This window comes from Asterias amurensis, chromosome 4 (genome assembly GCF_032118995.1).
Source record: "Asterias amurensis chromosome 4, ASM3211899v1".
In the NCBI taxonomy this organism is placed as follows: Eukaryota; Metazoa; Echinodermata; class Asteroidea; order Forcipulatida; family Asteriidae; genus Asterias; species Asterias amurensis.
This window is the reverse complement of record NC_092651.1, coordinates 20421803-20436934: the sequence shown is the minus strand read 5'-3', so window position 1 is coordinate 20436934 and position 15132 is coordinate 20421803. Positions and strand designations below refer to the sequence as shown.

At 39.5% G+C, this 15132-nt stretch overlaps 1 protein-coding gene across 1 annotated transcript in view; it reads right to left on the bottom strand.

Moving 5' to 3' along the window:
• The window catches only part of LOC139936725 (extracellular matrix protein 3-like), a 92245-nt gene that overhangs the window by 54689 nt on the left and 22424 nt on the right, over positions 1 to 15132 (bottom strand). Inside the window, exon 2 of the mRNA XM_071931620.1 lies at positions 12987 to 13076. Coding sequence (XP_071787721.1) covers positions 12987 to 13076 — 90 coding nt within the window. The remainder of the gene's footprint in view (positions 1 to 12986; positions 13077 to 15132) is intronic.

The following is a 15132-nucleotide window of genomic DNA, read 5'->3' as shown; positions in this document are numbered from 1 at the left end:
TATAAAAAGAACATGTAATAGACAATACAACAGAAAAATAACTTTATGTAAAGGCTCCAAAACCAAACTAGATTCGTGGGAGAAAAATGACTTCTAGGTTAAACAGAAGAAAAAACAATAATTTATAATACTACTGTTGAGATACAGTATTCAACCTACACACAAGGGTTAACTTATTTCTGAAACAGTCCAACTGTCAAAACATGGACATCATGCAGGACCACAGATGGCCACTAACAACCAATCTTCCATTAAGGTCAAACGCCAAATGAAAATAAAAGCAGGAATTACACAAGACCAGAGCTGACATTTCAAATATTTCCAACCTGTCAATAATAACAGCATATGTGTTGAAAATGTTTATTTTCTTTGAAGAATCATAAAAACCCTTACTCAAGGATGGGATAGGATTCGATGGAAGGAGTAGTGAGAAATGTCTTCATCATCAAGTGTTGAGGTCGCGACCTTTGGTCCCAACGATTGTTGACCTCAAATTAGAACCACTGTGCTGACAGAAACAGTTGTGGATGCTTTCAAGTTCACGCAGTTCAAACTGCTAAAAGACAAACTGGAGTGTTCTCCCCAGCTATACTAGAATGTGCTAAATCACAGTCGGGGCAAGTATAGAGGAAGGAATTACCTTTCCCTGAACTTCTTCCAAGTCATAAACTAAGGGCACAGGGTCTTGCCTTTCAAGTCTGCTTGTGTATTGACTTAGCACAAAGGGTCCATTTGTACCCCCATTCCACTATCGTCGTTGTTAGATAAACTTTTGGGTAGTGAACTTGTGAAAGAGTAGTTCATGAACTCCAAACATTCTTTAGGTATGACTTCATGACTGGGTTTTTTAATGGTTTATACACACATCCAGTCCAAAGAAAAGGGGTGGAAATTTGCAGGAGTTGTTAAACCCATCTGAAGTACATTGCTCTTGAATTGTAACCATATAGACCATCTCTTTTATTGCCCTTTGTTTGTACTAAGTAGGACAGGATATAATAGATGGGATACAGTACATTTATTGCCTTCACTTCTTAACGTCACTAACCATGAACTGTTTTTGATTGCTTTCTGTGAACTCCAGATTTGAACTCTTTTTATATCACAAGATTATTTTGAAAAGAAGTCACACTAAAGCCCTTGAGAATATAAACAATGAAATTGTCTTCCCAATACAATCAACACCTGTTTTGACAATATCTAATCTGCCAATGTCCTGTCTGTGTGTGTTATTTCCAAAATACCTCGCTTTTTTTAAAGACTGCTGCACATAATGCCAGACACAATACATAGGATTACATCACAGATCTTTAGTCTGCCTCACACAGCCAGTTTTTAAGCTGACTGTTTAGTCTACTTTTTCTCAATCACAACTTTTCATAAATGTCCTTCAACGAGGATGTCGCTAGAGTGTCATGTTTCCCAGTCCTGGACTTTATGATCTGAAATCAATGTCTACGTTGTCCATCAATAAGGTGACAGCTGGGTACACTTGGGAGTAGGTTTTTTTTCTTTCATCCTGAAGTAAGTCCAACACTTCAACAGAGGTTCTGACTTTGGAGCTACTTTTAAAAGCTCGCAAAGTAGCTAAGCACAACATAATTATGCTTACCAGAACAGGGTTACCAGCCAAAACAACATGTTACATGTACAACTTGTAACTGGTACACTGCTCATTTCTGCTAAGCATACAAATTGTCAAGCAATACTTTCTGCTTAGGCCCTCTTCCCAATAAGTTTGGGAAGGTGCTGCAATGGCCTTATGGGTCCTTGAGTTGTCAAATGTGTCACTATCAACTTAACCATGCGGCAGGAGCCCATACAGGTGGAACCCAAAGCAGATGTGCCTTCTTAATTGGGTACTTCAAATAGTTAGGGAACCCGCCATTTGTAACATACCGCCTACTAGAGTGGCTGCAAGATGATACGCAGGAACGACTTGATCTTGAAGAAGAAATAAGAGCTAGTTTTGAATTCCAGGCAAATTCCCTCAAAGAAATAAGTACCGACAAAATGACTTGAGCTGTCTCATGTATTTTGTCTTGCAGCTCACCCCTTCTTTAAGAATGACGCCGATTTAGAAATGTAGATACCTGCTTAGACTTTAGACAAGGGAAGGTTCGAAGAAGGAAAACCTTTCAAATTCACACACAAACAAGGAATATCTGTATCTTACTTAGAGAACTTCTTAAAATATAATCTCGTTAAGTTAATCCATCTTTGATTTCTCATTCACCAATGTGGCCTCATGCCTCTACCGATACCTCTAGTCTATCACTACCCTTCCCATCAAACGCATTGATTCACAGTTGCCTCTCTTGCTATCATACAAAAACGAGGAGTGACCGACAACACTACAGGATTGGTCTACCCAAAATGCACCCCTATAGATCCAGGCAAACAATTGCGGTTTGACGTGATCAAGCTGCTATTCAAAACCCACTACCAGTGAAAGAAATCTGGCGAGGGATTCATGCCTGACTTGGTCCATGGAAAAGAAAAAAAGATTTTGAGGGGATTCCGAGTGCCTGGCCAAAGGCGCTTAAAGCAGATTTGTTTTTTGTGCCTCTCTTTTTTAACACTGGCATGATGATTAAGAATCCTGTCTACTATTCTAAATGCGTTATGGGGAATTTTGTGACCAATGAAAGTATTTTACTATACCCGACCACATCAGACAATCCAGTATTGTAACGAGCGCTCAACAAACTCAGCACAAAAAACTATGACTCAGTTACCACTTTGTGAGAAGTTGAAAAGACAAGGATTGGCGTTTAAAAAAACAAAACTTAAAGCTCAATAAACTCAGCACAAATATATATCCTTCCTCCATGTGATGACTCAGTCACTACTTTTGTGATGAGTTGAAAAGACACAGATTAGTGATAAAAAAACACCAAAGTATGAACATTTCTGTCCCCATGTTCTATCAATGGTTATTGCATCAAGAGCTTTACATGATGTACATTACAGTACATGCACTGTTCGTGTGATCGCACTCAACTTTTGTACAGTGTTTTTCAGTTTTCTATGTCACTGTTTTGAAAAGAGAAAGAGGAAATCAGCTGATAAGTTGCATGCCTGTGTTTGTGTGTGAACGTTCACAGGTCTGACAATTAGTTAGCTTTTTTGGTTCAATTTACCAGAACGAGTTTCAACTAGCAAGGTTCAGTCATGGTGACTGTGGAAGTGCACATAGCCACTCATCCCTAAAGTACAAGGGCATCCACTGAACCCAATCAATTTGGCATTGTTTCCCCTAAGTGTTTTAAAATCCGGTGTTTAGATGCAATCTTGTTAAAAAGAAACGCATATTGATTTGTGGTTGGCAATGAAAAATAAAGAAGGAAAAAACACGCAGTCAACACAAAAATGCTGGTTAGGAAAGCACTCGCTCTTCCGCAACCATCCGAAGTGACCTACGAGAGTTTTGTGATTTTCATTCTCAAAAAAGTCAACGATTCAGTGAAGCTCATGGGAGTGGAAAGTACAGCAAACTCTCTCTTCTTTTATTTTCCCCATTTGTCAGTTTTTGATCCAGTTACTTGCTCAGTCTGATACAACAGCGCCATAGTTTAACCCGACGCATTGTTCCTTCTTCACAAAACTAGACAATGATCCAGGGTCGGTTTGTTTGATCGCCAAATATTGCCGGCATTCCTGATAATTTTTTATCATCACAAAACTCACTAGCGAACCCAAAACAGAAACACCCATCAACATTTAAACAATAAAATGTGTGTTGGAGACTACATTCTCCTCATCAGCGTCCCACAAAAAGATCCGGACACAATATTTGTCCACCTCAAGCAAAATCACTGGCACATAAAAGAGCATTGTCACCAAGGAACTGAACAGCGTTCATTGGTCTCACCAAAGAGCAAGGGTCTCACACACGCACAAATAATAAAGAAAACCCTTACAGAGAGCCCCCAAGCTAACAACCAATACCGAAGGCCAGATATCTGTGTTTTGAGTGTTACATGTTTTTATACTCTAGCATTATGAAGGAAGGGAAATTTTAAAGAGAGTGGGGTGTTCAAGGATACTGATTGAAACTTATTGAAGAATTGATTAAAATGTTATCTATGACGTAACTGATTGCTGTCTTGGACTTTGTATTTTGAATTGAATACTTTTCTGAGACTTTTACCATAGGGCACAAGTTAATGTAATTTAAGTTTGTAAAAAACATTTTTTTTTTTTTTTTTTTTTTTTTCCAATTTTCAGGATGCCATTATGGTGTTTTATTCGTTGTGTGATTAATTTTCACATCACATCTTGAAAGGTTAAGAAAATTAAGAAACCAATGAACTCTTATCTTCTTCAGACATCTCAAAAGGGATCAGTTTCCTCCTTCAAACTCCACACCTTAGTTCCTCGAGGAACTCTTCGCCCACCCCCTAAAGTACACACAAACACACAGATCCAACCTGAACAAATATTGCAGATCTTTTTTCCCATAAATTCCTGAACCTCGGCAGTCAACGACTTAACATCCTGCCTGTGCTACCTACCATGGCCAAGACTTGTTTATAGTTCAATACTGTGTTTATTAAACAAGGCTGATATTTGTTTTGGAAGAAACCAGCTAACTGATCAGGGGGGGAAGGACAGTCCTTCAAAACAATTGAAGCAACAATGAATGGAAAGCTTCTTGAACCCAAAGTCTACTCGGTGTTCATGAGACACTTAAAATATAAGGATATATACTGAATGAGTTCTGAAATCAGTTAATAACCTTCCCCGACCGAAAAAACTATCAAAAACCCCCAGCCAACTTTTCGAAAACTTGATTGATTTGATTTGAGGTGACAAGACTTTCCAAATGTTGAAACCAAAATAAGAGCAAATGCGACCACCTAAAAAACAATGGTGTGATATACAGACACGGACCACTGCGACTACCTAAAAACAATGGTGTGAGACACAGACACTGACAGAGTGAAACGATTGATAAAAAGCGTGGCGATAATCTTAACAAATGTACTTAATGAGTTTGCCTAAAGATAGAACAGTAGGGGCAGCTTATAAAGATAGAAGCTCCTTAATCACTATAGAGGTTTTATCTATCTAGCATTTACTTTGCTATCTATCTATTTTACAATGTGCCCCTCTTAAAATATTGGCTGGATTTGTTTTTCAGACACGAGTGCTAATGTTTTTATGAGCAATTGAAGGTATTTTTCAAGGGCGTGTTGTGTAATATATTACACAACAAACACTATAAAATGATGTGGGTTGCATGTTTTAGTGATGAGATTTTATTTTAAGATCCTTTGTTCTCGCCGACATCAAGATAATTCTGTTTGTTCTCTCAAGAAAACATTTATGAAGTGTGAACTTCTGAATGGTTTCCAAGTGATTTTTAGGCGTTTCTTTTTTTTATGATTCAGGGAATGAATGGAGAGCACTTTGCTGTTCTTAATCATATTCAAAACACTTTATCTTCCAGTTGATTGGTTTGGTAAAATAGTCAGACACTTCTGCCCAAATTTCTAGACACATCTGATCAGAATCTTGGAGATTACTCTTGACGATATCATGAGTAAACTGCCTTTCAAGAACTTCAAATAATTTGAAAAAAACTTTGCTCTGAATTTGTGTCCTTCTCCCCACCCATCCTAACCCAGTGGATTCCTAATAGCCAAACTTAGCATCACCTTGTCAGACATTACAGTGTCTATTTTAAAAGCGACCCGACATCCGCACCGGGACTTCGCCAAACTTTTACAGGTTCATACATAGCTAATCTCAAAAACGTGGCTAAACGTCGACCCAAACCCTGAGTCATTTTCGTACATGGTGGTGGAATAACGAGCGGCTTCCTGTGTTAGTAGTCTAGACGGGAACTACGCATGGTCAAATGCAAGGTTCGTTCAAGTTGCTCACAAAAATGGCCTCCAGAACTTTTGCAAAATTCACTTGCCGAGAAATCACACAAAAGACAACAAGATTCAATCTCAAAGTGTAAGCCCCCCCCCTTGTCCAATATTACATGTTATATTTACTTTGGTCACTAGTTCCAATTTGTTGTTTTACTACTTAAGTCAACACTTATTAAAGTTCATTTAAGATGGCCTTGTGAGATACCCACTTCAGAAAGGTGTGGGGTATCACAGAGTAGCATGTTAAACTCTGCCATAATCAAAAAGATTAATTTGTACCTACTATCTTCGATGATAAATTGTAGAGTGATCATTACGGCAAATATCATAAGATAGTTGAACGTGATAGAGATAACTTATGGTCCATAGAGGAATCAAAAGAGGGGGGGAGGTAGATGAAAAGCCTTATAATAGTACCACAGAGCACCAGATTTTAAGCCAGGGGGTGTCTCGGTGGTTTTCTGGACACCCTGTTTTATCTGTCATTTACATGTAAATGTATTGCAAGAAACAATTTGGACACCCCGTTTTTAAGATTACCGCATATTTGGACACCCTTTTTGGCAAATCCTACCCACTACACCCTGTCCCAAATTCTGCATGCACAAGAAACTATATCAGCTTTTACTGGTTGAAGAATAGTCTGTCCTTTAGCAGCCTGTATTTGTATTATGAAAAGGAAGGAGGCATGGTTCTAGCCGAGACACCTTAAATTTTGTTACATACCGGCGACCTCTCATACCAGCCATGCCAAATGTGACCAGTTTGCCTTGGCACTGCTAAAAAATAAATTCTAGTTTGGTCTCCGTTTAAGTTTGACTGTGAGTAACCCTCCTGTCGTCAACAGTCCCGATTGTGGTTTTTATGTTCTGCCCTTGAATGGGGGTGAACTGGCTAAAATAACAAGCTAATGGAGACATATGGGGACACAGCGGGATGTATTGTGAGCAATTAAAACAGCAATCAGCATTCATGTATTGTACATGCATGCACAACCCTTGTTGATAAAATGTTCTTTTAGGTGAACTGCTGGGGCCCCGGAGGGATTCATAAAAAGAGTCTCTGTTTGCGCCCATGGTCAAAGCAAGCCAGCCATGTGACAGTAACAACATGTGGTAGAGATTCACTTGACGACAGCAAATAGTCTATTTATGAATGAATCCAGAAACTAATGGCTATTCTACCCAGACGTACAAACTAAAAAATAAACAAAACATCGAATAAAATCATTTGCCTACCAACAAAAAGAGACCGCCTTTATCAATTCAATCCAACATCTGAACCAACTTAATCATGACCTTTTTAAGTTCAACTGTAAATGCCAGAGACTTTACCCTAACCTTGCAACCACCTGAGCCTGACAATCCGAACCAACTAGACATCCTGTCAACCCCAGTTGTCTCTAAATTTGTAGAAATAACTCAACATGTGTTTTGCTAGTAAACATTAATCACCACAGCTCCACAGACAATGGTCACTGCAAGACCCATTTGTCTGGACAGTTCAAGTTGGCCTAGACAGTTAAAGTTGTCCTAGACACTTTTTGTTTTAGTAACACTGATACTGAAACACCAAAGCCTAGACACAAAGCTGTCCTTAAAATGGAAATAGTCTCCATCAGCCAGCCTCATTCTACCCCCCCCCCCCAGACCAGCCCACACCCACTCTCTCATGGCATGCCGTAATCTTTTTTCAATTAGCATCCTTGATAATATGCTCCCAATTTGTACAATACCATCCATTACTAATGTTATATTAACCCCCAAAACATGGAGGGGAAAAAACAGTCTGATTACAATAAACCCCTAAGAGCAATTATGGTTTGACTACCAGACTAAAATCCCCATGCCACACATGATGGCAAGGTCATCTATGTGAGCCCGCAGCCAAGCCTCACAAGGGGGAGAGGAGGCGGGGAACATTACCTTGGGTCCAATTCAAACTTAATTCTAACCATGATTTATGAAAAACTATTACATGGGAATTTGAATGGGTATCAAATCCCTCTTGTCTTGCAACCAAGAGACATGTGTTGGGAGCCTTGTATGGGTGTTGACATCTACAAGGCGAGGCAAGTTTTCTTACCAACTGTTGCTTATCAGTCAACTTTCGTAGCGCATATGACTGGGCTAATCTATCAGCTCTCCAAATCACTTTGCTATCAGGGCATTGAGAATGTGTCATTATTCTCAAGTTGGAACAAAAGCTGCTTTTGTCCCGTCACAAATCATGATTTCATTTTGTAAGATGACTGGGAATATTGCGAGATGGCAAAGTGATCACCCCCCCCCCCCACCATTTAGGTTAGAAACCAACAGCTGTTTGTGCATACAGGCATGGAACAGGTTGTGTTGACAGTTCGCTTAATCATGGACTTTCTGGTACAATTTGAAAGAACCTTGTTCTTGTACACTGCTCTCTAGTAGTAGTTGCAATCCTATGTTAGGACACCTCTTGTGTATTTTCCTATTTCTAACCCTAACCCTTATCCAAGTAACCATTAACCCCTAGCATCACCACAAGGGGTTTTCAGAGCATAGGGTTGTCAGGAACACGGGTGTCAAAATATTGGCCAACTCCACAACCAGAGCCCAGACTTTGTCCCTCTTTTCCGTGAAACAAAAACAAGACAACCATAGATGACCCTTCGCAGCAACGTCTCACTAGAAACTCTTTATTATATTGTTTGAGAATGTGGTCGATCATAGCAGGGGTTGTAACAATATACATTACAGTGCGGTTACAAACGTGTGGTAGGGGTTCAAAGCCATGATCTGAGCACCAGGCAGAGCACCGGGGAAACTTGGCGTGGGTAACTTGTCCCCGAAAGACCCTAACAAAATTTCTGACCTCACATTAAAAAACCGAACCCACAACATAAATTTTGCAATTGGCTGTCATCTGGTTTTACGGTTTACATGCAAACAAAAAACCCCAAGCCCAACAGGTTAAATCATTCCGTGGCCCTTTTTAAGTATCCTGTTTAAGTTCGCAACGGGTACCAATTTAAAGAGAATGTAGTCCATGTGAAGGTTCGACCCTTTCTGGGTTTTGTGTATTTATAAATTTGCCATTTGATAGCCCTCTTAGTGCTTCCACCACTTAAGATTTCACTTTTCCTTCCGCTTTTGTTCACAAGTCTCAAGTTCCAATTGGGGGCGACAGGAAGGTTAAACAAATGGCTTTGCTCAATCGAATACACACATTTTTGGAAGTGAACAAAAAAAGATAGGCTCACATGTCTGTCTACCGCTTTTAAAAAACTTTTTTTCCTTCAAATGATTAGCATAAGGGTGTATTTTCATGACTAGACCCTGATATATCCAGACAAAATAAGAACAAGTTAAGCGATTTGACATGACAGGATTTCGGTCATGTCTGCTCAATTAAAGAGTGTTGGCCATAGCTGCCCTATTGGCACTGACTCACACAAGTCGTGTAAAAACAAAAAGAAAATCTGCGGTCATCTTGACTTGAGCTGTTAAAAACTCCCTCCCAGTTGTGCACTTCTGCACTAGTGCCAAAGTGAATCAAGTCAAGTATCTCAACAATGTGGTTTAAAATAATTTGTGGGCATCTTGTAGAACCAGAGTTACAGAAATTCCGTTGCAACATTTCCCCTGAAAGATTTGCAAAACACTAACAGTGTGGTTTAAAATCATTTGTGAACATCTTGTGAAGTCAGAGTTAGAGAAATTCCCTTGCAATTTATCCCATGAAAGTCTTGTGAAGCATTTCTACTGACTGAACCAATTGGAAGGCACGCTTTCAACATTCCCCTCCCAGATTCCAAAGCCCTTTACCCCACCGAAGACGTGGGGGGGGGGGGAGATGGTAACAAAACCAACAATGTTTTTTTAGTCCCGAGTTTTTTTTTCTCATTTAATTCCATCATTGAATCTTGATACGATCCAAAAGCAGAGCCAAGATTCAAACCCATCCACACTTCCAAGAAGAACATCATTAAAAAAAAAACTATCAAATGCACCTCTCCAACCCCAACTGTTGCCGACCATAAAGGTTTTCATACCCCACCCTAACTTTGTGAACACAGTTTGCTAACCCCACGTAATTATTTTTCAGATCTATTCCTTTACTGGCAAGAGAGACCAGAACTTTTAAGAGAGTCCGTTCTTGCTTCACAACTCAATTCATGCGTGAATATTCTCTCTTGTTGGCCCTTAAGAAAATTCCCCCCAAAACACTGAGATGCCCCCATACAATCAAAAACCACCAATGAGGCGATTTGGCGAGAGAAAAGCCCACAGACAGTCAGTAGTTGATTTGTTGGTCCAACAAAAAGAGCTACGCAACACAACTGAAGCCTGATTAAGAATGGAGCATGTGGGGAGACCGACAACTTTTTAAGGAAAAAGCTACGGCCTCCAACAAAATGTCTGTGAAAAGATTGCATGACAATGCGTTTCTTGGAGTCATCAGCCTCCTGAAGAAATGCTGCAAAGATGAGCTATGGACGAGGACAACAGGGGGGAAGAGTAAATAGCGACCGCATTCAAGGAGGGGAGTGTGAGTTGGATGATTCAAAGGGGGAGAGTGTGACTCAGTGGACCAAATGGGGGTCTTATGGAGACCTAGGTCCCTTGGGTGTTTTGGGATTGGCTTTTCAGTTAACAGGGGACGAGAGAGTGAAAGTTAGCACTTCTCAAATAAAAAACAACCTGCACAGTTTCTATAAATAAATAAATAACATGCCGTTCTATGGTGTGAAAAGCTCCAGACTAGAAAACAAATTAGGAACAAATTCTGCTCACAAAACCCCCAAATGGCTTAGTTGGCAGCGTGCAAACAAAACCGAAACTACAGCTGTGTTCCAAGATTGTCTTCAGCCACTTTCTTAAAAGATATCAGCACCAGATTGTATCTGTCGACAAAGACTGCTAGCAAATTTATCCACTAAGTTATCAATAGATGAGATGGCCTACAGTTTGATCACCAAGTTTCTTCTGTTAAGTTAACCACTGCAATATCGTGTGCCCAGATTTCAGTAACATGGCAATTAGGGGTATACTTTTTTTTCTTCTTTTCCCTCGCAATTACCCTCTACCCTCTTTTCACCACAACACACTTTTAGTTAAGTTTAAGGGGGGCATTTCTCTGATTTTTAAGGTTTAAATTTGTCATGATTCATATCCAGACTGGAAGAAAACTGCAATTGAATTTCCCCTTCAGTGTCCCACCGGTGACCGCAAAAGCCGACCACTTCATTTGCCCAAATCTTTCCGGGAGGGTAACGGGAAATTATCTATTAACGTTCGCCAAAACTTATCACGATACCGTTGAACTTAGAAGTAGAGCAAGACATATATTGATTTTAATTAAGGAAAGCGCTGATTCTGTATGGATAACTGTTTAATTTTTTGCGGGATAGGTAGAATGTGTCACCGTTTGCAGGCCTGGATTTTCATCTTTAAGAGGGCAAGACCATTTCTGTTTTACGAAGGGCACTTCAACTACAAAGTCTGTGTGTGGGAAACTTTTGAAGGAGCACCAAGGCATAGACCAGGGCAATGAAGGCCATGGCCTCTGTGCAATTGCAGACCTGCTTTTATTTTTTTATTTTCATCTTAATTTCATTTGACTGTAGCTGATGATGTTTTTCTTTATATACCTACTTGGAAAACTACAGACTTTACAAACATACCGAGCAGTGACAAAAATAAACAGATAAAAATAAGACAAGTTTATCAGTTCCACATTGTTGTTGTTTTGGCAACATAACACACCCGGCTGAAGTTCTAAATAGTTTAGCTTATTTCCCATCTATTATAGGAAGATCTGAGGTTAATTATAGCTCCCTCCAACATCCCCTGCCCCGAAGATGTTTATTGATTTGACAAAGTCTTTTAATTTATCACACCACTGTGCAAGGGTTTGGTTTAGCGTTAAACACTGGACACCCAATCCACTCGAAAGAGACTAGTGGAAAGCCCACTTGAGATTCTTCTCTGAAGGAACGATTCTAAGCATCACAACCCCCCCCTCCAACACCTCGCTATTGTTCCACCGTCCTGTAATTCCCACCTCTCACAGCGACATCACAAAACAATCCCCTTGGATGAGTAACACCCGCCCTTTCTTCGCAACCTTAAAGAATCCCCCTATTGTTTTCAGGAACAAAGAGACCACTGTTTGCGTGATCAGGAGTTGAGGAAAGAGGGGTGTGTGAATTGACGATTTTAACAGTTCCCTTTAATGAGTTTCCTTAGAAACAACTGGTTGCTTAGCAATAGTCAAAGTAAAGCTACTTGTTTGCTTTTCTCAGTCTGGAAACAGATATTCCCAGAGGGCACACTTGAAAATGTTGGGTTTTTTTCTTCAAAGAGAAAGCGTCACTTAATTGATGAATTGATAGATAAATAATATTTTCTTGCCAGTTTCCCTTTATTATTTTTAAGTGTTACTTCCTCTCAATTCTAATTCAATAGAACAATTTTCGTCCACATCTTGCAATTGTTTTTGTTGGATAGCTGTTCTGGTTTCCAAACAGCAATTTGGCCCATTTCAATAATTGGTTATCTCCCTTTTCCTGAATAGATGTTAACTTTTGTATGGGGGATAAAGAATACAATTTGGTTTTTACCCTCACACTAATGTGTATTAGGCACTATACAGGCCCCTACTTGGTACTTTCTTGAGTTCTGTGAAAAAAAACTTGGGAAAGTACTGAGGATACGTACATTGCTTTATACACATCGATGTAGGGGTAAAATCCAAAAACAATCTCATGCTCCTTCTGAACCAAATCCAACCTCCCACACCAAACCTTCAACACAGCAAGTTTCACCAACCGACAACCGCACTGTATACACACAATAATTTCGGACTGACATAAGCAATTTATACCTGCTCCACATGCCAAACCACAATCTCTCTCCCCCAAACCACTATAACCTCATCCCCACCACCCTGGGAGTCAAACCCAGCACCTTCATCCATTCATATTATCAATTTTAACTCGATTATAAAGACACCCTGGACAGAAGTATGGCGAATATGATAACAGTTGTCTAGAAGAGTGAAGTGTTCCCGCAGAGAGCTCCAAAATGCCGGATAAATATTTGAAGAAAAAAAACCTACCTGGATCCGTAACGTCGACGAAGAAGATGTCGCTGGTGGCGTTGGTGTTGGGGTTGACCACGTACTGGATGCGCATGTTGTCGACGTCAGCTGTTAAAAATAATAAGAAAATGGCAATGTTAAGTACAAAAAAAACTTGAAATAGGCATGAGATTTTTGTTAAGTTGTTGAAATGTTATAATTTAGGAGGTTTACAGAATCTGTGCATCACAAGAAATACAAATCTCACAACATGGAATTTGGTTTGTCCCTCTCAATATAATGTAGTTTGAAGGCTCTCTGACTTTTTAAGAAAAACATGAGATCGAGAGAGAAACCTGAGAAATTCCAATGTCTGATGAAGGAATAGTACTTTATCAAAGAATATGCTAACATTTACCATATAGATGTCAACTTAAATAAGATATTGTTAATGTTCAAGAAATTTAAATTATTTTAACACTTCCAAACAGTTTTAAAGGACAATTGTTCACCACATAGATCATAGAAAGTATTATCATAGCTGGAAATATAGGCCAACTGAAACAAATATTTTCATGAAATTAAATATAATGTTTCCAAAAGATAATCTAGGGGCTTGTTTTTCCAGAAATTAAAAACTCTATCAAGCAAATTACAGTTGGATGTCAATTTATTTACGATATCCTCTGTACATTTGTCCAACACAGTGACCAAAAAATCATTAGCTTCCTTGATACAGCGTAATCCCTATTGACCTGCTCATGTTGTGACATCTGTAATTTCTATGCCAACAAAGATCGCGTTAGAGTAAACAACCATGTCCTACATCACACCTCGATGTCCACTTGTCCGAATTCAATTCATAAGTGGGGGCCTTGTTTAGATCCCCCTTTTGCAACAAGTCTTTTACAGTAACAGCCCAACAGAACACAGATCAATGCTTTAAATGCCGCAAAAATCAATTTAATCTTGGGGTTTCTGAATCCATCGGCAGGATCAACGCCCTGTCAAACACCATTAGTCAGAGTCAACATCTGGACCCGCGCGAAACAAGAAGAACATGAAGACCGAGGAAAACAAAAAACGCAACCTCGAGAACTCAAAGAGTTCCGAGCAATTTCTGAGATCATTACTCCGGGACAAAAAAAAAGTCAGCTATATTACGGCAAACAAAATAATTGGTAATTTGTTGTAAAGCCTCCCCTTCAAAGATCTGTTACAGATAAACAGAATTGGTTTTTGTACGATATACAATGAAACATCTGAGGGGTCTTTGTCCGCACTTATACGACCCAACATCCTTCCCACTGGGGTTTGGAGTTTGTGTTTCCCAAACTACTTAATAACATAAAAACATCCTTGACTAAATATAAATGTACAACACCCAAGCATAATCAAGAACCAGTACCCCTCAGGATGGTTTGCTGTGCCTTCATTTGTGGGTTCTTTCTCTATGGTATGAGGGTTTGGTTTAAAGGCGATGGACACATTGGTCATTTTGACAAATACCAGTATTCTCAATCGGTGTGTGTATCTTATTTGTGTGAAAAATTACCTCTTTCTCAAAAATGTTACTTCTGAGGGAGCCGTTTCTCACAGCATTTTATACTACCAACAGCTCTCCATTGCTCGTTACCAAGTAAGTTTTTATGCTATCTTTTTCTGGGAGTAATTACCACAAGTGTCTAGTGCCTTTAAGCATAGCTTCAACAGACTGTGTAGTAATATGCCAAAAGTTCTAAAAATGAACCAGTGCTTTGCATACCGCAAACGCAACAGAGTGATGTGCGGTTAAGTTCCCCTTGTCATACGCGTCTGAGCTTAGACTTGTATGAAAGCAAACACTAGGTAAAGAAAAAAAGGTAGGGTCCTTGGAAAGTGCAATAAATCAACAGATTTTGTGACAAGTAGGAGCGGTGCCAGGGTCACTGTTGCTGTCACGCAAGTAGAAGGTTTTTGTGGTTGAGACCATGTACCCAGATCCTCATTCAGGGTAAACGTACCTCCACATTGGGACAGTCCCGGGTAATAGTGACCCTGTTATGGCTACTGGGCACATGTTTTCTCTGAAGGATGCCTAATTAAGTTCCCCCATACAGAATGAAAGATTTGCCGTCACGATCTCAATTTCTAATTAACTCTCAATCAAGGAAGAATGTTAAATGAACTTGAAAATATCCCCCAA